This window comes from Rhopilema esculentum, chromosome 13 (genome assembly GCF_057945365.1).
Source record: "Rhopilema esculentum isolate cy_ngs chromosome 13, ASM5794536v1, whole genome shotgun sequence".
NCBI classification, from domain to species: domain Eukaryota; kingdom Metazoa; phylum Cnidaria; class Scyphozoa; order Rhizostomeae; family Rhizostomatidae; genus Rhopilema; species Rhopilema esculentum.
This window is the reverse complement of record NC_142827.1, coordinates 10,259,598-10,283,324: the sequence shown is the minus strand read 5'-3', so window position 1 is coordinate 10,283,324 and position 23,727 is coordinate 10,259,598. Positions and strand designations below refer to the sequence as shown.

At 38.3% G+C, this 23,727-nt stretch overlaps 4 protein-coding genes across 4 annotated transcripts; 3 read left to right on the top strand and 1 right to left on the bottom strand.

Annotated features, from left to right (window-relative positions):
* Nucleotides 1-787: 787 nt before the first annotated feature.
* On the bottom strand, nt 788-1,282 carry LOC135691987 (uncharacterized). The gene has a single exon (XM_065210002.2). It carries the CDS (start codon nt 1,280-1,282, stop codon nt 788-790), a length of 495 nt encoding a protein of 164 aa, XP_065066074.2.
* A 584-nt stretch (nt 1,283-1,866) lies between these two features.
* Nucleotides 1,867-5,441, top strand: LOC135692296 (putative MFS-type transporter C09D4.1). Its single transcript, XM_065210401.2, has one exon. It carries the CDS (start codon nt 2,434-2,436, stop codon nt 4,015-4,017), a length of 1,584 nt encoding a protein of 527 aa, XP_065066473.2. The 5' UTR covers nt 1,867-2,433; the 3' UTR covers nt 4,018-5,441.
* A 134-nt stretch (nt 5,442-5,575) lies between these two features.
* On the top strand, nt 5,576-23,693 carry LOC135692300 (uncharacterized). Its single transcript, XM_089112194.1, has 2 exons — nt 5,576-12,117; nt 20,413-23,693. Exons 1-2 carry the CDS (start codon nt 10,600-10,602, stop codon nt 21,910-21,912), a joined length of 3,018 nt encoding a protein of 1,005 aa, XP_088968320.1. The 5' UTR covers nt 5,576-10,599; the 3' UTR covers nt 21,913-23,693.
* LOC135692298 (putative MFS-type transporter C09D4.1) lies at nt 12,118-15,702 on the top strand. The gene has a single exon (XM_065210403.2). It carries the CDS (start codon nt 14,084-14,086, stop codon nt 15,602-15,604), a length of 1,521 nt encoding a protein of 506 aa, XP_065066475.2. The 5' UTR covers nt 12,118-14,083; the 3' UTR covers nt 15,605-15,702.
* Nucleotides 23,694-23,727: the final 34 nt, after the last annotated feature.

Sequence of the window (23,727 nt, the reverse complement as noted above, 5' to 3'; positions counted from 1 at the left end):
AACATCTAGCTTCAATATGAAAGCCTGGTGGGAAAAGCTTTCGAAGATCGTGTGGACTGTTTCTGGGTTTATCGTTTTGAGTGGTGGCTGCAACGCCATTGCCAATGGCTCAATTTTTTTGAAGCATGCCTTGATATTTTCACCATACTCTGTTATCAGAGAATCGAGAACAACACACATTTCTGTTCTGTAGAAGGAATTAAATTTAAATTCCGCTGATGTTTCTGGACCGTTGTCAATCTTTCTTGGCTGCAACCTGAGTCGATGTTTTCTACTAAACTCAGCCGCTGAATCTATTCCATGTCGTTTAGCGCACTCGTTTATAGCATCCAACTCTGCATCCATAGCCTTGTTATCTATGCGAATCTTCTTAAGATTTTCTATTGTTGCTTCAATTAACTTCATCGCATCTAGGATGTTAAGCTCTTCTGCTTGGAGTTGCATCGTCGAAATCTTTGTTTTCTTCATAATTAATCTCATGAACATCAATGCAAAAAGAAAGTCAAATGACTGACACTTTTTCTTTATGTCTTTACCCTTCACTTTTACTTTCATTTCTGTGCTGTCGTCACTGACAACTTTGTCAATTGCTTTGGGTATGCTTTGTAAACTTCGCCACACTGCTTCTATCGACTCTGAAGAGTAGACCCATCTCGTTTTAGACATGTTGCGGAGTTTCAAGGAGTACTCATCAATTTCTTGAACTTCTTTATTGTAAATTTTGTTTCGTTGGAGCTGGCACTGAAGAAAACATATATATCTTGAAGATTATCGTACATCGACGTAATTATGACACTTTTTTTTGCACAATGCTCGTTGAAAGTATTAGATCGATGCCCTTGACATGGAATGTACGGGACTGGTCTTGCAAGAATATCTTGTCCCTCTGTGCCCCTGCAATTCTCCCAGACATATTATTTGCGAAATCGTATGTTTGGAAGCAGAGATAATTCACATTAATTTCATTTGCTTCCAGACACTTGAGAATACATTCTGCTGTCTTATCTCCATGTTTGTCATTGCACTCTTTCATTTCCACGACTCTCTCGCGCGCAATTCCTTTTTCACCACTATATCTTGCAGCCACAACCATTTGATCCTTATTGCTGACATCGGGTGTTGTATCGGCCGAAACCGACAACATTTTAGCACACTCAATCTCATCTTTTATTCTTGCTCTAACACTCTCCCCCATGATCTCTAAAAGTTCATTTTGTGAATTTGGACTTATGTATCTGGTACTGTAAGGCTTCAATCGTTTGCTATCAAGCCATTCTTTCATCTGTGGACAGTGCCTGGACAGAAGATTCACAAACTGGACAAAATCGCCGTTCTGGTCTCCTGCGGTGCCTCTGAAAGCAATTCATTGCCTTGCCAATGTTCTAGCAATATCAAACAGAATCTTCATTATCGATTTGCATTTTTCTTCGACAGCCTTCTCCTGAATCATGATGTCCTTCAGATGCCTATTCATTTGAATGTCAATATGTCCTTGTTCGACTGAAAACCTAGCAAAATCAGCCAATGCTGCTTGGTGTGTTTTAGAAGAAAAATTTCCAACACTTTTCATTTTATGCCATGATACGATACCGTCTATCCAAGCAGTGTAACTTTTTCTTCGCGAGGGGCACGTAAATAAGAAACTCACTTTACAATACCACAACAAATCGGAAAAACTAACATATGTTTTGGACTTGATAAAAAAATAAATTAAATTAAGATATTTTGTGAAACTTGATTTCTGATCTCTTTTGCCCTGCGAGAACTACTAATTCCTTCTGCTTTGCCCTACGAAATGCTGTTTTTCAGGATTGGGGGGGTGAAATCAGTAGCGGCGCCACGGGGGGGCTGGGGGACACGCCCCCCCTGTTCTCGGCAGGATCAATTTTTCATTTCGTCTAAATCCGATGAGAAAATGTTGGAGGAGGGGTAATATTTTGGCAACGTACTTTTTGTTATGTAATCCTATGATTTTCAAACTGCCTTTACATAGCCGAAAGTGAGTAATGGGCGTTCCCTTCAGGTAAAAATTGCGTTCCTTGTTAGTAAAAGGGCGTTTTCTGGTGCTAAAGGGGGCGTGGTCTAAAATCTTCTGTTTTGTCCCCCCCAGAGCGTAGTGGCTGGTGCCGCCACTGGGTGAAACACAGCATCTAATCCGCAACTGCCCATAGACGATACCCCCTGTTATATATTCGCTCCAGAAGAAATTCTATTTCAAAAGAATTTCTTCTTGATGTTGTTCGAAAAAAATGGTGTTGTGAGATTGCTTTGTTTATGGTTACTCTCCACGACCATGTTTACAAAGTGTGACCCCCGTTCGTGACGCTAAACTCGTCAATAGATACCCACGTTTATCGTTGCGCTGAGTTCTTAGTGAGGGTAAGACTTTTACTGGCCTCTGACCTTGGACATTTATGCGAAATCCTTCGAATTATGGAGTTGCAAAGAAACGATGGGCAAGCTAGACCAAAGACCCTTTCTTCAAGAGAAAAAGAAACGCACGAGCAAAAATCGCTTCTTTTGCCTGGGACGAAGACAGGGTACAAATTGTATAAATGGAGGTGGGTAGTTTTGGGACTGTTCTCTTTGATTTCAATGTCGAATGAAATAATTTGGATTAGCTTGTCATCAATCACCAGCATCGTCAAAGATTACTACCGTGTCGATTCCATTGCTGTGAACTGGTTGTCTCTTATTTTTTTGCTTCTCTATATATTTGTAATTGGATCATCGTATGTGCTTGACAGATATGGCCTAAAGGTCACAATCATTATCGGCGCGTTTCTCAATGCCATTGGAAGCTGCTTGCGAGCGATGGGTGCCAACCGCGATGGCTTTACGCTTGCATTTTTAGGAAACACATTTGCAGCATTGGCTCAGTGCTTCATCATTTTTATTCCGCCGCGGCTAGCTGCAGTCTGGTTTGGAGACTCTGAGAGAGCAACTGCTTCGTCAATCGGGGTCTTAATGAACATGCTGGGGGTAGCTGTTGGGTTTTTATTAGGAACTATTGTCCCAAGCAGCAAGAACATGGATGATGACGTCAGACAAGGTATGCACAGATTGTTGGTATCGCAAGCGGTATTTTGCACAATTCTTGCAGTTGCCAGTTTCTTCCTCATAAAAAGGGAGCCACTCACCCCTCCAAGTCGTTCTCAAGAAATGGTCCTAAAAATAAAAAGACAAGACTTTGTAAAAGAAATTGTGGATTCTTCAGACGATGACTTTCAGACCAGCAACAATGCTGAAGGTGGGAACGTCAATTCAGCCATAAATGAAGGTGCACATAACACCGAGACTAGCTTTTTCTGTCAAGAAGATAACCCAGATGATACCAAACTAATTAAAGGCGCCAAGGACTCAAAAGTTGAAATTTCTCATGTTCCATCATTTGGTGAGTCAATCTTGCTTGTCCTGAAAGACAAGTCATTTCACTTGATATCTCAGGCATATGGGATTGCAACAGGGCAAGTTGCAGTCTACAATACACTGCTCAATGAAATGGTGATTTCAAAGTACCCAGGTAAAGAAAAAGAGATTGGTTATATGGGTTTTGCAGCTGGAGTCTGTGGCCTGTTTGGTATCCTTTTCAGTGGTGTTATACTTGATAGAACAAAGAGATACAAAACACTCTCAATAATTATTTTTGCTTCTTGTGCATTTCTGATGCTCATTTTTACTTTGCTTCTTGAATACTACAAAAACTTTGTAGTGCTCTTTATAAGCTTCTGTGCTTTTGGACTTTTTTCTTATGCATATATCTTTGCTGGCTTGGAACATGCGGCTGAGTTAACTTATCCTGTGCCTGAAGGGACAACTTCAGCAATTCTTTTCTTGTTTCTGAATATATATGGGATTATTTTGACTAATATTGTTGCTGTTGGTGTGCGAAAAGGAGGTGGACACATTGGAGGCTTTGTAATGTTCGCAGGCTATATGGCTAGCTTGGTACTTATTTCATTTGTCTCTGCTCCACTCAAACGAAGCCAAGTGGATCAAAGATCTTCTAATTTGTAGAACTGTTCAATATGGCTTGCAGCAATTAGTATTAACAAACAAACATTTCTAATTTGATGTTAACTTTTCTAACTGTACCTTGTAATGCTTTCCAAATCTGAGGCTACAGTCAAGGACTGTGCCCCAGTCTTTAAATGAGGGGGCTGAAATGGGGGCTCAGAGCATGCCACGGAAAAATTTTTGGAGACCACACCCTTTAATTATAAACAGTCCAATTCAGGGAAAACTCATAGAGAGTCAGATTCAATAAATATGAAAAGAAATATCATTAAGCTAACTTGATAATTAAAGACTAAGTTAACCAAGTTAGAAAATGCAACTTATTGGTTAAACAAGAAAAAACACCAAGAAGAGCTACTACTACTTAAGATCCTTAATAAAGCTTTCCAAAATAATGTTTGAGTAGACTTCCAAAACATTGGCTCTTCTTCCTCAAGAATTGGCTCCATTTGGGCATTTCAGGGTGATTTTCACTGCATTCAGTGCTTTTTCAGTAAAAATAAACCTAATGTTTTGGACGTCTTCCTAACATTAAAGTATAATTGTATGCTCATTCTCCCAATGTCTGACAAATTCAGCAATTACCTCGAATCCTTTGTTTCCCCTACTTCCACCCATGCCAACACAGCCCAGGGGTAGGGCTGGCATATGAATTTTGTTAAATGTTTTGAATCAATGAAACAATAAGAAAATTAATAGATAATTGATACAATTGAAAAGTTTTATTACATTCCTTGTGGTGAGTTCCACTTGTCATATCAATATGATTGAGCCTTATTTCAACTTATGAGAACAGCCAGTTACTGACCATAATCTCTTTTGTCTTTGCCGACCCCCATTCATTTCGAATATAGGTAGTTCTTAGATAAGCTGTTATTTATGCTTAAGAGCCAATGCTGGAATATTTATGCTTTGAGAGCTAATTCATTGAGGTTTTTATTTATAAATAGACTGCTTCCTTTAGTTGCTTATTCAGATTTGATGTAATTTTTAATGAAGGCCAAATAAATTTCATTTTATTTTCTTTTTTGGTGTATGATATCTGCATTTTTTTGTACCCAATAATTTTCTATTACCAGTTAAGGATCAAACTTGCCTTACAAATGCACTGCACTTCAAAGAAATGATAGCAGGTCCTTAGGAAATAGATTATAAATACAAATACACACATAAGACAATGTGTTTCTCTATATATCTGGCTCTCTATAAAATTTTTAAGGCAACTGTCTTAAAAGGAATGCCCCATTGATGTTTATTCTGTTTTCAAGTGACGTAAAGAATTTGTTATTATTCCTTCACCAAAATATTATTTTCGAAATCCTAAAGTAACTTTATTACAAATATCGAACTCTGTATTTTCATGATAATAACTGTTTAACCAAGTTAATGATAACGATAATAATATTAAATATTGTCAGTTTTCACCATAGTTTGGCATGTACCTAACTTTAACAAGAACATTAACATCGAGTTCAGTCTCAAAAGAAAATTAGCTATGTCTGTTGGTTGGAAAAGTAGCTATGTCAGTAACGTACGTTCTATAGGGGTGTTGGGGAATAAATGCTTGTGGCTGGCCATTAAAACTGTGACATTTTTTTCCATGCAATTTAGTCCGATTTGATTGTTCTTGCATGATCTTCCCTGATCTCGCTCGCAGTCATCACAGCCAAGTAGAGAAAATTGATTTACACAAATTTTTTTCAAGTATAACTTCGATTAAAAAAGGATCATCAGAATTATCATCTCTATCGGGTGGTGCTCAGTTGTGTCGAGGTTACCCATCGGCGCAGGGGCGCTTGAAATTTTGGGGGCTGCAAGTTCACTGCCCGAAAGAACAGCAGGGGGTAAAATATTTGCGTTCTGGTTGCATGGCACATATCATATCAATATCTTACTCTATTCAATTTTCAAAACAAAACATTCAAGGTCTTTGAAGCTCAACAAGCATTGTTTATTTCAGCTTTAGTTTCAAATTGTTTCTCGTTTAAGTAAGGTGACACAACAAACTGGAATACTGAAAAACGGGTTATGTTTCAAAAGCAAGCTAGCCTGTTAACAGGCCTTTTTGGAAATATACATACATACGAGCACAACTGTTCAAATATATTTCCTACTGTCACAAAAATCACTGGCACCAAACAAAAACGAATGATCTGGTTAAAGTCATCTTAAAAAAACTGTGAGTCACGATTATTTCTTTTTCCAAAAGCATCAATTATCTTCACGACATCATATTTGAGCATTTCATTGCAGTATTTTTTCTCAATGTTCATCAAAGCAGTTTTCGTTAGTCTTTCCTGCCCCATTGGTTAGCGCAAATAGTTTTCATCCGACGCAATCCACTGAACGAGCGCTCAGCAGAACACGATGTTGCTGGGATTGTAGCTAACATCGAAACAGCTCTGTAAAACTCTGGCAGCACAACATGAAGGTCACAGAGGCAAAGAGTTTTTGCTTGCAAGGCTAGCAGCATTTGTTTTCCCATCATTATCCTTTTCTTCAATACGGTAATTAACATGCACTTTCTTCTCAGCTCGCAGCATTTCTTCATCTAAACCGTAAAAGTTGGAGAGTTTTAGGAACCTTTCATCCTTTGGCAGTTTACTAAAGGCAACAGCTATTGAACATACTACAGCTTGGTCGTTTTTTCGAAACGAGCACTAATTTCAAGAATAGCTTTGTCAAGACTCGCATATGTCTTTACTTGATAATGAGCTGTCGTATTTTGAATTTCGCCGGGTGTTTCTCCTATCAATGCCTGGACACTCTTTGAAGGTTGTCTGTTACAGGGAAGTGTAGCTTTTTTGAAATCAAATGCTGTATCTTTGAAGGCTTGTTTTATTTGCCTTCCCATGGCTTCTGCCCAATCCCATACTAGCTCAAAGTTTTTTCACTTCGACATCCACTCAATGTCTTGACCACCGCATCGGCTGTTTTCTTTGCTTTTGCAACATCTACATCTTTGTCATGAAGGTATTTGCTGAGAGCATCTGTGTTCAAAAATGATCTTAAGGGGGCCAAACACGAAATTGGAATCACAAACAGCATTAAGCAATGCCTCACTATCTCGGTATCTGGGTCTTTATCCTTGGTCAAAAAAGTAAGGCTTTAATCACATTGTAGATCTGCTCATAAATAGCCTTAACTGCCATCCAGCGGCATTGGCCATCTGGTTGCAATCAATGACTTTAATGTGAGCAAGTTCGTGTCACCATCATCTGCTATCTGGATGTTTTTTAACAATGCTTGACGCTTAATGCTCCTTTCTATGAAAGTATAAAGGCTCTGCATCGTTCCAAGTGCATTTCAAAGTGCTTCTACGTCTGCAAGTGTGCTTTGAAGAGCCAAGCTCAGACGATGACCGTAACAATGAATGTAAATTCCAAGAGGGGAAGATTCCTTCATTCTAGTGGCAAGGCCTCTGTGAATGCCACTCATGTTCGAAGCACCATCAAAACATTCTTCAACGACTTTCGCAAGGTCCAGTCCTATTTTTCCTTTATACGAGATTGAATAGATCCTCCCCAGATGTTGAAGTTGCCTTGAAGAAGCCTACAAAAGTTTCTTTCGTGTCCCTGTCGAAGACGTAGCGTAGACAGATGGAAACCTGCTCAACTTTACTGATATCACTAGTCTCATCGATTATCACCCCCATAGTATTTTCTTCCATTTACTTCAGCCTTGATCCTCTCAAAAATCACATTAGCCATTATACTTAGATGCTCATTCTGAATATCAGGTGAAGTCCATTGAGCATGGCTTTTTCAACTGATTCTTGAGCTTTGTCTTTAACCAAGGCAGATCTCTTGACCTCAGATGCAATAACTCCAAAAAGTTTCCTCTGTTGATACTAGAGACCTCCCATATTGTTGAACGATTTTCTTTATGTCTCCTCAATGCAATACCTTGCTGTACAGTAAATGCAAGACATTCATTTATGATGCGTAAATACTGGCGGTTACTCAAAATATGTTGTACCGATTTGTCCCGATACACAAACTCACAATGTTCACAATCCTGATCAAACAACTCATTTCCAACTCTCTTCTTCGACGATTTTTACCTACACGGTTTCTTACCCCAAATGAAGCTAAATCAAAATGTTCAACAAATTAACTTGTATAGTGTTGCTGATGAGCACTGTCTTGTTGATCTAATTCAGAGTTGTTTCTTTTTTCCCTGGCTTTAAACAGAATCAATTTAGTCATCGAGTCGATATTCTTCTCACTGACATTGTACTTTGTCAGGCTTTTTATAGTTGTTGAAGCTGAAAGATTGATCCTTGCCAAATTCTCTGCAGGGAAAATAGACACATTGATCTTTGTAAGTATCGTAGCTGATCCAAGGGTACTTCTTATACCATTGTGGCTGGAACCTTCGGTTATATTTCTCTTTTCCAAAGGTCCTTGAAGGATACTCTTTAAGCAATGGCTGATTTGGCTCGGATGGCGTTAATGGTGAACTGGCGTCAACATTGAGAGATGATTCATCTATCTGCTTCTGGCTAGCACAAATTTTGGCATCATTTGAGATGGCAAGTGGGGCAAGAGCATCCTCGTGTCGTTCCATCTCGATTGTATCATGCAATGAAACATCAACATCGTCATTTTTCGCACCATCATCGACTGCATTGTCTTCTTCGGTATGAATATCCTCTGAAGCAGGAAGTATAGCCGCAGAATTTGGTACACTAGCGGCTTGCCTAGCCCAAAAACCCTTGTAGTGTAGTCTGCGAACTCTCTAGAATTGGCCTACCTTTGAACAAATTACCATCATGCGCTTTTTCAAAATGAAAACCTCGGTAGTCATAATCGAACTCACTGTTACATTCTACACATTGTACGCGATAGCGATAAGGCCTTTTCCTCTTGGACATGATTTCAAGTGCTAACCATCTTCGCGCGCTGTTGATTTTCCTGCAAGTAGCAGCGCAAATTCGATCGCAAAATATTCAAAATTAATAGCTATTATTAGCAACATGTGACATCGTAACAGTGTGACCAGATCTAGCATAATATAATGCTTTCAGCATAATATTGACCAAAAATCGTCATTTAGCATAAAATCTAGCATAATTTGGAATGTAGCATAACACGGGCATAATTTTGATAGTTTTTAAAAAATCGCTGTTTCCATTGATCTGTTGTCTATCACCAAATGGAAACAATTTACACAAGAATGTGTGACTTTCCACTTTCAGGGTTTAGCCAGGTGTTTGGAACGGTTGGCAGCCAAATATTTTATGGTTGGCAGCCAAATTCAGCCAGCTAAATTCATTGAACAAAAAGCTAAATTATTGACAATTGCGGGGAGTGATAGTGTAATCAAAATTTGATTTGTAAGTTACAAAGCTTTCATTTACTTTTATCTTTCATTGTCAACGTTATCTTTTACGTTGTTTCGTGTTTCTTTATTTGCAATTTTGGAATCATTCTAAAACAAATTTGAATATCATCTATGTAAAAAATTTATTTTTCTTTGGATTTTTTGTGATTTTTGCAACATGCTGCCAGAATTCTGCCACATTTTGCTTTTTCGGCCAAATCAATTTATGACGGCCAAGGGGTTAAGAAATTTGGATGTCAAAACTATCAATCTAAATTGCCTTTTTGTGTAGAAAATAAGGCGATTTTGAGTACACTGTGTTTTAGATTGGTCTCAAAACAAAGGGTGTGTAAGGGGCTAATTACCTATCATTTTAGTTAAGTCATAGTCATAGTCTAACGAATTCTTCTGAAGATTAAAAAATATACAAGGTAGTTGCAAGCAGGGGTGCCGTCCTGAAAGTTAGGAGGGGACTGTGCTGTAGGCAAATTATAGTAGTCACATCTAAGACCGCACCCACGACCACACCCACGACCACACCCAATTTAATTGCATTTTAGTTTAGATTCTCTGTTGTTTATATTAAATCCGACACAAAAAGACTGATAGGAAACTGCTTATTCTCATAAATCTATAGCATAATAGGGATTCGTCAAACCAAACATGTGTGCTCTGGTTAAGAGGGTCTCAACAATGTAAAAACACAAAAAATGATTCTCTGAAACCAAACTCGGCTGGAACCTGATTATAATCCCTAAACGATGTAAGCAAGAAACTTCTGAAGTAGACAATGTACCCTTGACACCCCTGTTTTACAAGGGACTGTGGAAGCAGTGGCGGACACTTGGGGGGCGAGGGGGGTGATCGCCCCCCAATACTTTAGAGAACAATGGTCTTTTGTTCTAAAACAATGGGAAATGTGACGTCATCTTATTAAAACAATAGGCTTGCCCCCCCCCCCCCCCCAATGTTTGACCAAGTGTCCGCCCCTGTGTGGAAGTTCACAGCTCTTGTCCCTGCCCTAGATGCAAAACTTCGATAGCGCGGTTACGTGAATACGAGGCAAAATGTTCAGATAAAACGACAGATCCCGCAAATGTGCCTCCATCTCCAAGCTCAAATAACCAACTAAAGCCACAGAATAGAACTGTTTTAAGCTAATTCAGAACCCAAAATAATACAAGAATGCAATCGAATGTTGAGTTGATTTGAACAAAATCAGAAGCGCAGGAAACATCACTTTGAATCTAACAAGAAATGGACGACCGTTCGCCCCTGGTTTCGCCTAAACCTACGAAGATTTATAAATTATACAAATGGAGGTGGGTAGTTTTGGGACTGTTCTCTTTGATTTCAATGTCGAATGAAGTAATTTGGATTAGCTTGTCATCAATCACCAGCATCGTCAAAGATTACTACCATGTCGATATCAATGCTGTAAACTGGCTGTCAATGATATTTGGGCTCTTCTTTGTAGCTTTTATCATTCCAGCGTCTTACCTCTTAGATAAATATGGCCTAAAAATAACAATCATTGTTGGTGCCATTCTCGATGCCTTAGGAAGCTGCTTGCGAGCAATGGGTGCAAACCAGGATGGTTTTACGCTGGTATTTATTGGTACCACACTGGCAGCACTTGGCCAGTGCTTTGTTTTATCAATTCCACCACGAGTAGCATCTGTTTGGTTTGGGGAGAACGAGAGAGCGACTGCTTCGTCTATTGCAATTCTAATGAACCTTTCCGGAGCAGCTGTTGCCTTCTTGCTTGCAGGGACCCTAGTCCCAAGCAGCAAGAACATGAATGATGATGTCAGACGAGGTATGCACAGATTGTTGGTATCGCAGGCAGTATTTTGCACAATTCTTGCAGTTGCCAGTTTCTTCCTCATAAAAAGGGAGCCACTCACCCCTCCAAGTCGTTCTCAAGAAATGGTTCTAAAAATAAAAAGACAAGACTTTGTAAAAGAAATTGTGGATTCTTCAGAAGATGACTTTCGGACCAGCAACAATGCTGAAAGTGGGAATGTCAATTCAGCCATAAATGAAAGTGCACATAACACAGAGACTAGCTTTTTCTTTCAAGAAAATAACTCAGATGATACCAAACTAATTAAACGCACCAAGGAGTCAATAGTTGAACGTGTTCCATCGTTTGGTCAATCGATCCTCATCCTTATCAAGGATGTACAGTTTCATCTAATTGCTCAGTCATATAGTATTTCAGGCTGCCAATTTATCGTTTACAACACATTGCTTAATCAAATGGTGATTTCAAAGTACCCAGGTAAAGAAAAGGAGATTGGCTATATGGGTTTTACCACTGGACTTTGTGGAATGTTTGGTCTACTTTGTAGTGGTATTTTACTCGATAGAACTAAGCTGTACAAAAGCCTCAGTGTTGCTATTTTCGCAGCCTGTGCTTCCCTCATGCTCCTTTTTTCCTTGCTTCTTGAATTTGTTCACAGTTTTCTGGTAATCTTTTTAATCTTTTGTGCTTTTGGATTTTTTTCAAATAGTTTTATCAACATTGGTTTGGAATATGCAGCTGAAATAACTTATCCTGTTCCTGAAGGGACAACATCGGGCATCATTTTTCTGTTAGCCAATTTGTATGGTATCATTTGGACGTTTCTTCTGAGTTTTGTTATTAAGAGATGCGGTGGTCACGTGGGTGGTTACTGCATTGCTGCCAGCTACACAATTAGCTTGATTCTTGTTTTATTTGTTTCTGCTCCCCTCAAAAGAAGCCAAGCTGATCAAAATGTTCCTGATTCCTAAATAATTATTTGTTAAATAAACGATTTTCAAAATGTGGTGTCACCCAGTCTATGTGGATTTGTTAAGATATTGTAACTTCTAAAAACTTGCATCTGATGGCTATATCAATGCGAAGCCAAATTCTTGGTATTATTCTTTATTCAAACTTACCATTTAGATTTATTGCTTGTATCTTTCTTCATGTAGCTTACGATTGTGTTTGTGTATTCACACTTAACGGTTTGAGACTGTTCATTATAATCCCAGTATAACTCTGTTGTTTACGCGTTTATAGGGGTGTGGTTCCACTTGGTACATTGTAGTAAAAGAAAGTGCTCAACATCAGGAAATATTATGTAAATCCTGTCTACCGTAAATCCTCAAATTGCACCCCCCCTCCCTCAAAAAAGCTCCCTTCAAAAGGCTCCCTCTTGAATAAGCCCCACCCTAGAACCAGAAATTGTCAATAAGCCCTCTCCTCGAATCAGCTCCCTCTACTACCCTAAATCCTCAAATTGGCTCCCTTGATTTGTTGATTGTTTTCATCTGAGGTTGCCTTTGGTGTTTCATTTGATTACTACAAAGATTCATACTATTGGTAATAATTAATCAAATGCTAATAAAGAAAGTCATACTAAAATATATGAGGTCTTTTAATAATGTCTTCTGATGTCTACTATAATTTTATAAGCCCCTCCCCTCGTATAAGCCTCCCCCTCAAATAGCCCCCATCCCAGGGGCTAATTCAAGTATTTACAGTATCACATGACATATTTGAAGTGCATAATTGTATATGGCATACTTGTTTTAACATCAAGCAATTCAAAATGGCATAAAATACATGTAAAGATTGCAACACTGTCAATTAAACCTAATTACAAATGAAGAAAAGAAGTGAAATGAAACATGCAAAAAAGATTAGAGAAATTTGTGGGAGGTAAGATAACAAATATGTCACAGTTTGTTTTGGTTAAACAAGATCGGTATACATGAGAGAAGAGAGCGTCTGAATACAAGGTTACTAAAAGATGCAGCTAAAATCAGGGACATCGGAAGCATTTCAAAGTTGGAAAGGCGCAGGTGGGAGATGGCATGATGATTGACATTCCCAATGATTGAGTTGTGAGGTAGCCCTTTTTCATCTATTTTTTAGTCTCGTTTGAAGGTCTCATAGTCTGATAGGGATAGAACTCATACCACAGGCAGTCCAAAGATGAAATAATACTTTCCAATTTTTTCGGGAGTTTTCGTGGTCTTCAAATAAAAATAGCCCCCTAGCAACCAAAATTTTGAACAAGCCATCGTTGCCAAGGAAAATTTGAAATACCCTAGTAAGAAAAAATGTATTTTTGTCGAACTTGCTATAGAACAACAGCTCCCAGGCTTTAAAACATAAAGGAGCACATATTAATGCTTATGAAAACAGGAAGAAAAATTTTGACCTGAAAGTTCGATTCTATCACTTTCATAGGGTAAACAGCTGTTATGGCAGTATCATCATTGTTGTTTTTAACAGTTTGTTTTATTCTGCCAGTAACAATACAGTTTCTTGTGTACGAAACAACGGAGCGTATCGTGACCTATAGAATGTTGAATGCAGAAGAATAGAAGATTACAAACAAAGTTTTTGGCTTTGGTAAAATAAGGATACTCAACGATCGATGTATCGAGCCTTGCACGTTTAAAAATATCTGTGGTCAATATAAACACTGAAGAAGACTCTGAGAAAACCCCCGGCCAGCAACAAGTGTTTTACCGATCTATCATCTAATTCAAACATCCCGATTTGACTGACATCCCGATTTGACTTGTGACTGAAATAAATCACTGCTTTTATCCTCTTAAACTCGAAAACAATGAGGTTTCCTGTGTGAGTGAATAGATGATGGTATTGATTGTTTAGCTAAAAAACCACAGACCCCACTAACATGTATTGTTTTACAAAGGGCTCGTTCAGGAAACATCTCTTTTAATCTAACAAGAAATGGACATCCGTTCCCCGCTGCTTTCGCCTAAACCTAAGAAGATTTATAAATTATATAAATGGAGGTGGGTAGTTTTGGGACTGTTCTCTTTGATTTCAATGTCGAATGAAGTAATTTGGATTAGCTTGTCATCAATCACCAGCATCGTCAAAGATTACTACCATGTCGATCTCAATGCTGTAAACTGGCTGTCAATGATATTTGGGCTCTTCTTTGTAGCTTTTGTCATTCCAGCGTCTTACCTCTTAGATAAATATGGCCTAAAAATAACAATCATTGTTGGTGCCATTCTCAATGCCTTAGGAAGCTGCTTGCGAGCAATGGGCGCAAACCGGGATGGTTTTACGCTGGTATTTATTGGTACCACACTGGCAGCACTTGGCCAGTGCTTTGTTTTATCAATTCCACCACGAGTAGCATCTGTTTGGTTTGGGGAGAACGAGAGAGCGACTGCTTCGTCTATTGCAATTCTAATGAACCATTTCGGAATAGCTGTTGCTTTTTTGCTTGCAGGGACCCTAGTTCCAAGCAGCAAGAACATGAATGATGACGTCAGACGAGGTATGCACAGATTGTTAGTATCGCAGGCAGTATTTTGCACAATTCTTGCAGTTGCCAGTTTCTTCCTCATAAAAAGGGAGCCACTCAGCCCTCCAAGTCGTTCTCAAGAAATGGTCCTAAAAATAAAAAGACAAGACTTGGTAAAAGAAATTGTGGATTCTTCAGAAGATGACTTTGGGACCAGCAACAATGCTGAAAGTGGGAATGTCAATTCAGCCATAAATGAAGGTGCACATAACACAGAGACTAGCTTTTTGTTTCAAGAAGATAACCCATATGATACCAAACTAATTAAACGCACCAAGGAGTCAAAAGCTCAACATGTTCCATCGTTTGGTCAATCGATCATCATCCTTATTAAGGATGTACAGTTTCATCTAATTGCTCAATCATATAGTATTTCAGGCTGCCAAGTTATCGCTTACAACACATTGCTTAATCAAATGGTGGCTTCAAAATACCCAGGTAAAGAAAAGGAGATTGGCTATATGGGTTTTACGGCTGGACTTTGTGGAATGTTTGGTCTACTTTGTAGTGGTATTTTACTCGATAGAACTAAGCTGTACAAAAGCCTCACTGTTGCTATTTTCGCATCCTGTGCTTCCCTCATGCTCCTTTTTTCCTTGCTTCTTGAATTTGTTCACAGTTTTCTGGCAATCTTTTTAATCTTTTGTGCTTTTGGATTTTTTTCCAATGGCTTAATCAATATTGGTTTGGAATATGCAGCTGAAATAACTTATCCTGTTCCTGAAGGGACAACATCGGGCATCATTTTTCTGTTAGCCAATTTGTATGGTATCATTTGGACGTTTCTTCTGAGTTTTGTTATTAAGAGATGCGGTGGTCACGTGGGTGGTTACTGCATTGCTGCCAGCTACACAATTAGCTTGATTCTTGTTTTATTTGTTTCTGCTCCCCTCAAAAGAAGCCAAGTTGATCAAAGTCTAACTGATTCATAATTTATTGATGGTTGAATAAACGATTTTTAAAAACCTGTGTCACTCAGTCTAAGTGCCGTTGTTAAAATTTCGGTACATAAATTTGTATCTGATGGCTATATCAATGCTAATTTTTAGAAATGGAAAGAGTTAAAACTATGTTCGTGTCCGATTCTTGTTTTTTAGACAGAGTTATCAATTTTATATTTGTCTTTAACTTGAATAGCACAAGTGTATGATGTGAGTTTTTAAAAGAAAAAATTAGACAATTGCTGGTAGAACACGGAGTTACTGCGTATATTGAACGTAAATTTAAAATTTTGAGATGGAGCTGGCAATATTATATACAGTGATGACGTCACAAAAACCCATTTTTTAGAATTTTGACTTTGGATCCCATAACATGAAAGAGTATCAGGAAATACCTCTGGCCAAGGTTTTCGCAGCTCTAAATTTTCCTCAAAGACCCTCCTCTAGGTGAAAAATCGGTCTATTTGTGCTATGGCCACATCAGCGCCGGCTCTTTCCCATCATGTTCATATCTTTATAAACAGAGGCAAAACAACAGTTGTCCCTAAAGAAACTTTCCTGGTCTTCTTTTGGGTTATGTGGTCAAAATTCAAAAATTCTAAAAAAATAGATTTTTATGAAGTCAACTTGGAAACTAAACCTGGTAGTCACAAGGAGATTATCACGATTATCACGATAACGATTAGGCTGTAATCGTCTTCATCCACAGTGAGTACATCAAATGAAATCGTGTTATGCCCTCTAATCGTGATAAAACCATCACGATTATCGCGAAAGGATATCCAAAATTTTTTATATCTTTTCGCCATAATCGTGATCCGATGCCGTCAATCCGAAGAATTTATGAAGGAAAAGGAGTATCCAAGGCACTGTGTCCAAGGCAAACGAAATGTTTAAAAACTCTCATTTGAGTCATTCTGTGTGCGTTTTGTTTACTATATCTTATAAAACATTCTCATTTCACAATGGAGAGTGAGAACTTGCAATACGACGAGAAACTTTCTGAAGCTGTGAGAAAATTTGAAAAAGAGACTGAGTAAGCGACACAATGATTTGAGAAAGGCAGAACGTTCTGGAACCTCCACCAGTGCTTTAGAGAAGACAAAAGAGAAGGCAAATGAGTGCACGTTTCTGATGTGGCTGGTTCCATATATCAAGTGTAGGTCCACAAAAACAAATCTACCTCCAAGAAGTTTTGAAGTGCCATCCCCAAGTTCTTCAATTGCTGATAACCAATCGGTAGATGGGAACGTAGAGAAAGAAGATGTTTTGGAAAACTCAAGCAGAGAAGAGGACCTTTTTGAAGATGAAGAAGAAGTGATGGAAAGGCGAGAAAGATAAAAAAAATAGAGTAACAGACTGGAGTGTGTCTCAGGTGGCAAAGCAGGAAAAGTGGACAAAAAAGAAACCTGACATGGACAAAGAAGAGCTACGTGTTCTCAAAACTATGCAAAAGGCAATCGAACAAAAAGAAGAGAAAGAAAAAGATGAAAATGATATTTTCGGTATGCTGGTCACGGAAAGCAGCATATTGCAAGGCATCAAATTCAAAATTTACTTTTTAATGTTCAGATGAACCGATAACCAAACCTGGTACCTGCATGCAATCAGCCTGTTGCATGTAATCAAGCTACAGCCTTTCACCCATCTGTTTTTTATAACCCTTTTGCTTCTTATAACCCTTTTGCTTCTTATAACCCTTCTGCTTCTTATAACCCTTCTGCTTCTTATAATCCTTCTGCTTCTTATAACCCTTTTGCTTCTTAAACCCTTCTGCTTCTCATAACCCTTTTGCTTCTTATAACCCTTCTGCTTCTTATAACCCTTTTGCTTCTTATAACCCTTCTGCTTCTTATAACCCTTCTGCTTCTTATAACCCTTCTGCTTCTCATAACCCTTTTGCTTCTTATAACCCTTCTGCTTCTTATAACCCTTTTGCTTCTTATAACCCTTCTGCTTCTTATAACCCTTTTGCTTCTTATAACCCTTCTGCTTCTTATAACCCTTTTGCTTCTTATAACCCTTCTGCTTCTTATAACCCTTTTGCTTCTTATAACCCTTCTGCTTCTCATAACCCTTTTGCTTCTCATAACCCTTCTGCTTCTTATAACCCTTTTGCTTCTTATAACCCTTTTGCTTCTTATAACCCTTTTGCTTCTTATAACCCTTCTGCTTCTTATAACCCTTTTGCTTCTTATAACCCTTCTGCTTCTTATAACCCTTTTGCTTCTTATAACCCTTCTGCTTCTTATAACCCTTTTGCTTCTTATAACCCTTCTGCTTCTCATAACCCTTTTGCTTCTCATAACCCTTCTGCTTCTTATAACCCTTTTGCTTCTTATAACCCTTTTGCTTCTTATAAACCTTTTGCTTCTTATAACCCTTTTGCTTCTTATAACCCTTTTGCTTCTTATAACCTTTCTGCTTCTTATAACCCTTCTGCTTCTTAAAACCCTTCTGCTTCTTATAACTCTTTTGCTTCTTATAACCCTTTTGCTTCTCATAACCCTTTTGCTTCTTATAACCCTTTTGCTTCTTGTAACCCTTCTGCTTCTTATAACCCTTCTGCTTCTTAAAACCCTTCTGCTTCTTATAACCCTTCTGCTTCTTATAACCCTTCTGCTTCTTAAAACCCTTCTGCTTCTTATAACTCTTTTGCTTCTTATAACCCTTTTGCTTCTCATAACCCTTTTGCTTCTTATAACCCTTTTGCTTCTTGTAACCCTTTTGCTTCTTAAAACCCTTCTGCTTCTTATAACTCTTTTGCTTCTTATAACCCTTTTGCTTCTCATAACCCTTTTGCTTCTTATAACCCTTTTGCTTCTTGTAACCCTTTTGCTTCTTATAACCCTTTTGCTTCTTATAACCCTTTTGCTTTTTATAACCCTTCTGCTTCTTATAACCCTTTTGCTTCTTATAACCCTTCTGCTTCTCATAACCCTTTTGCTTCTTATAACCCTTCTGCTTCTTATAACCCTTCTGCTTCTTATAACCCTTTTGCTTCTTATAACCCTTCTGCTTCTTATAACCCTTCTGCTTCTTATAACCCTTCTGCTTCTTATAACCCTTCTGCTTCTAATAACCCTTCTGCTTCTGATAACCCTTCTGCTTCTTATAGCCCTTCTGCTTCTTATAACCCTTCTGCTTCTTATAACCCTTCTGCTTCTTATAACCCTTTTGCTTCTTATAACCCTTTTGCTTCTTATAACCCTTTTGCTTTTTATAACCCTTCTGCTTCTTATAACCCTTTTGCTTCTTATAACCCTTCTGCTTCTCATAACCCTTTTGCTTCTTATAACCCTTTTGCTTCTTATAACCCTTTTGCTTCTTATAACCCTTCTGCTTCTTATAACCCTTCTGCTTCTTATAACTTTTCTGTTTCTCATAACCCTTCTGCTTTTTATAACTCTTCTGTGTGGAATGCTATCTTCTAAGGGCCACTCGGCACCAGGGGCATGCTGAAGTGGGGTGTGGGGGATGTCACATCCCCCCACTTTTTGTAGAAGCCGTCGGTAATTTTTTGCCTGTCGGTAAAAGTTGACACAACTATAACAGCGTGTCGGTATTTCGGGGAAGAATTAGATGACGTCTGCCTTTTCGCATAGAAAGTGTTGTTGACCGTTTTTGTTATTACATATAAATTGTTGCGAACCAAACAGCTGGTTTTAAATTTTAATTGCACAAAAAGATTTAGAGAGCCACTCATCAATTGACAGGAAGTGAAATAAATTCGTTTGCAATCTAGTAGCATATACTCTAAGTTCTTGGCCAACAGGGCAATCATGTTCTTGGATTTTACAAAATTTCGTTGTTCTCAGTTTTATCACGATTTAATAGTTTCTCAATTTTTTTGCTTCGAGTACTGAAGCAAAATTCTTTCTTTTTCTGACTGTCCAGTACTCGTTTATTATTGCCAGTTTCTTATAAAAAATGAGTGTATCGTTTTTGCTGCTATACTAACCTACATCTACCATTGTAAAAGTATATTTTCAGCACAGTGTAATAACCAAGTGTTGACGGGCTGGAATCGAATTACGAAAATTTGTATCTTTTTTCTCTATTGTGTTTTTTAGGAGGCTGTACCTTTCTTTTGACATCCGTGAATATCTGTAATGAAATTCGCGGTCTTTCAGTCGTAGTTCTTGAATCAATCCATGATATTAGCTAGAAGTTTTATTTTTGAAAATATCTCTGACCCAGAACCTTCTCTTACTTCTCTCTCGATCTTTTACCTTTTCTCTTCTCTAATCTCTGTCTACGTTTTCTTTGGACTTGTTACAAGTCTCTCTCTAGAAAAGGAACAAAAGAAAAAGTGGAAGGGAAGGAGAGAGTCTCTCGTTCCCTCCCCTTTTTTCTTTTTCCCCTTTCTTTAAAGAGAGAGACTTGTAGCAAGTCCACGTTTTCTTAAGATATATACAACAATCATCATTGCAAGGAGTTTTGTAGTCCTGTGAACAGCCAATTTGAGTATACGATTAACGCGTCAGTGAGTACACGGTTTAGCTGAGCATCCTTCTGTAAAGAAATATTTAATCGTTATAATCGTTACCGTGGTAATCGTGATAATCGTGATAATCGCCTAGTGAGTACCATGCTTTAGGTGCTTGGCGTGACTACAGTGACCACTATCTCTATGGTTGCCAGGTAAAAAGTCCGAACAACACGTTGCTTCGTGTCGCCCCGAAGGAGCTTTTAGGCCCTTGCCCATCCCACCTTTTCATTGAAAAGACTGCTAACTCTGGTTTAGTGATGATAGCAAGAAGTTAGGGAGCCATAGAAGAACAAAGGATCAATAGTAGGTCCTTCATTTAACAATGTATCCTTACAAGTTATACCGAAGACGATGGACTGTCTTGGCCTTGTTTTCTTTGATATCAATGACAAATGAAGTTATCTGGATCAGTTTGTCCTCAATAACGAGCATCGTGCAAGAATATTACCGCGTTGATGCGATTGCTGTCAACTGGCTGTCTATGATATACATGCTTTTGTACGTGCTTGTCGTAATCTCATCATATATCCTCGACAAATATGGTCTTCGATTCACTATCATCGTTGGCGCCCTTCTAAATGCAATGGGGAGTTGCCTTAGGGCAATTGGCGCCAATCGAGATGGCTTTCCCCTTGCTTTTCTTGGGAATACATCGGCAGCCCTTGCTCAATGCTTTATTCTGTTTGTGCCCCCTCGTTTAGCCGCTGTTTGGTTCGGGGACCACGAAAGAGCAACAGCTTCAGCTATTGGAGTTCTTATGAACATGTTCGGGGTTGCACTTGGCTTTTTAATGGGAGGGACTATGGTACCAAGCAGTAAAAACATGGATTGCGACGTAAAACAAGGAATGCACGTTTTGCTCCTTTCACAGGCCATTTTCTGCTCAATTTTAGCATTTGTAAGTTTGGTTGTAATAAAGAATGCCCCACTGACTCCACCCAGTCGATCTCAAGAACTGGTGTTGAGATTGAAATACCAACCATGTTTCAACGATTTAAATACAAACGGAGAGAATGCACACTTAATGGAAACAGACAGAGGTCTACCAGACAGCGATGAAAAGAATGAAGGGCAAAAACAAGCAATTAAACAGCAAGAAACTTTGCTTGACCATGATACAACAAATTTGAAGATTGATGAAAACAAAAGTGAAAACCATGGCACCACATATACCCATGTACCTGCATTTGGAGAATCAATTTTGATTCTTGGAAAAGATAAGTCGTTTCATCTGATCTGCCAAGCCTATGGGTTTTATTTTGGCTTATTTGCAGCTTACAACACTATATTAAACCAAATGGTAATTTCACGCTACCCAGGAAAGGAGAAGGAGATTGGGTACATGGGATTTGCTGCAGTGAATTGTGGTCTTTTTGCAATATTTTTCAGTGGAGTATGGCTTGACAGGACCAGGAGGTACAAAAGTCTCTCAGTTGCAATATTTACTGCTTGTGCTGTTACGATGGTGATATTTACTTTGCTCCTTAAGTATCATGACAATTTCATTATTTTGTTTATCAGCTTTTGTGCCTTTGGTTTCTTTTCATACCCATATATGAGTGCAGGTCTCGAGCATGTAGCTGAAGTCACTTACCCAGTTCCAGAAGGCACAACATCTGGTATACTTCTTTTGGTTGGCAATATCTACGGGATAATATTAACCTATATAGTTGGGGCTGCGATTGATAATGGGGGTGGTGACCTTGGTGGTTATCTTATGGCTGCTTGTTATGTTATCGGAACATTGTTGGTATCAATCAATTCTGCCCCTTTAAAGCGGAGCGAGGCAGATAAGCTGCACCACTGACAATATGGAATCATTCTGAACTCTTCTCAGAGAAGATATAAGTAAACATATACCCTTTGATTATTGAGAATTCTTATTTAGTTATTGCTTCTTCATTCACTGCAGGCAAGGATTCGTGAGCATTTGACACCAGATTCAAAAAAGTTGACAATGTAAGCATAACATAACAACGTTAGGACTGAAATAAAACAGGAGATAAAGTCTATTTATTTACTTAAAGTCATGTGTCAGAAATCATACTAATTGAAGGTTTTATAGTCTTCTCTTTGCAAAAGGCATTTTTAAGTCGCCCATCTGATTTAAGATAATTTGCTTTTAAATGTAAAATAATTCAGGCCATTTGTCTTTTAATGGATTTGTCTAACACCCGATTTGTCAACCTTGAATACTGGATATGTCTAATTAACTGATTTTTAATCAAGAAGTTGTCAACTGTTTCAGCAATATGCATTTTTTATTTGTCGTGGTTCATATTATCAAGTTCATTAACAAGCTGTGGTTTCCAAAGTCTCAAGCAAAATGACATAGCCAATTGAAAAAGAAAGTAGATGAGAAACTTTGAAGTTCTCACTGAAAGTTGCTAAAAATGCTATTGGGCTGATAACGCTAATAGCAGCTCAAGTGGCCCTTGGTTTCAGGAGTCAATTCATATCAATATTCTCAGGTAGCCATTAAATGGGGGTGATTAATTATCCATTAAAAATTTCAAGAAGGTTAGTTTCCATGATATGACTTTTATTATTTTGTATAGCAGATAACATTTATATTTAACTTTTTCTTATTTGCTTAATGCTGATACCATATAGATAGTATTTATATTTCATGTTTAATGCCCAGATGCTGAATATTTATTATATTTAATGCTTTATATATTTAATGTGTAGGTAACCAGCCATACATTTTGTAGTCATATTGTATGCTTTTCATAATCCTTTTTATGCTGGTTTTTCTGGCCAGGACCTATAATATTTCAAGGGCATATTGCCTAACAAAAGCAAGTATACAATTTATACCTGTTAATGTTGTGTTTAAACACATAGGGTGTACTGTGTTAGTAGATATGGCATTGTTTTTATCAACCAGTATTATTGTAAATGGAGTGACCATTGCTCCAAAATTTGTTGTGGTTCTTTTATCTTCTCTTTGTTTCTATGTGCACAGAATGAGTGATTATTTTATTTACTTTTGGTAGTTTCCAATAACAATAAAGTAACAGTTGGGGTTGGTGGTGATTGTAATCTGAGCATCATCGCAACATAGTTTAGATGTGCATGGGGAAAGTTAAGAGAACTTTTCCCTTACTCACTTCACGTGGACTGTCTTTTAGAACGCGGGGCAGGCTAAATGACACTTACATGCGATCGCCTCTATTATATGGAAGCGAACGCTGCAAACCAACCATTGCAAATATTCAAAAACGTAATGACCGATCCATGATACGGTGGATATGCAATGTGTGTGCTTGGAAGATCGCTCCAGCTCCAATTCCTTGCTAAAGAAACTAGGCATATATGGATAACTGGGCTGACACCATTCGTGACGACAAAAAGACATGGAAAATGACACATTTCGACCCAAAGGACAGATTCTTGTTGCTTGTTGGGGAAGTTACTGGAAACTAACAGTATTCCCGTGAAACCCCCTTCAAGGGGAAACGTCACGTTAAACGAATAATGACGAATGATAACATACTATTAGGATAAAGGAAAATGTCGTGTTAGAGAATATGTTGTGACAAGTATTCATAATCACCAAACCTAACGGATTCATATAGGTATACTAGGCAGGGGCCAAGGGGTCCTGCAAAAAGAGTCC

Excerpts from the sequence above, each read along its gene's own strand:
- LOC135691987 (XM_065210002.2), bottom strand. The coding sequence starts at position 1,282 with ATGAAAGAATGGCTTGATAGCAAACGATTGAAGCCTTACAGTACCAGA.
- LOC135692296 (XM_065210401.2), top strand. The coding sequence starts at position 2,434 with ATGGAGTTGCAAAGAAACGATGGGCAAGCTAGACCAAAGACCCTTTCT.
- LOC135692298 (XM_065210403.2), top strand. The coding sequence starts at position 14,084 with ATGGACATCCGTTCCCCGCTGCTTTCGCCTAAACCTAAGAAGATTTAT.
- LOC135692300 (XM_089112194.1), top strand. The coding sequence starts at position 10,600 with ATGGACGACCGTTCGCCCCTGGTTTCGCCTAAACCTACGAAGATTTAT. Across the intron at positions 12,118-20,412 it reads ATCAAAATGTTCCTGATTCC|GTCCTTCATTTAACAATGTA; the intron begins TAAATAATTATT and ends GATCAATAGTAG.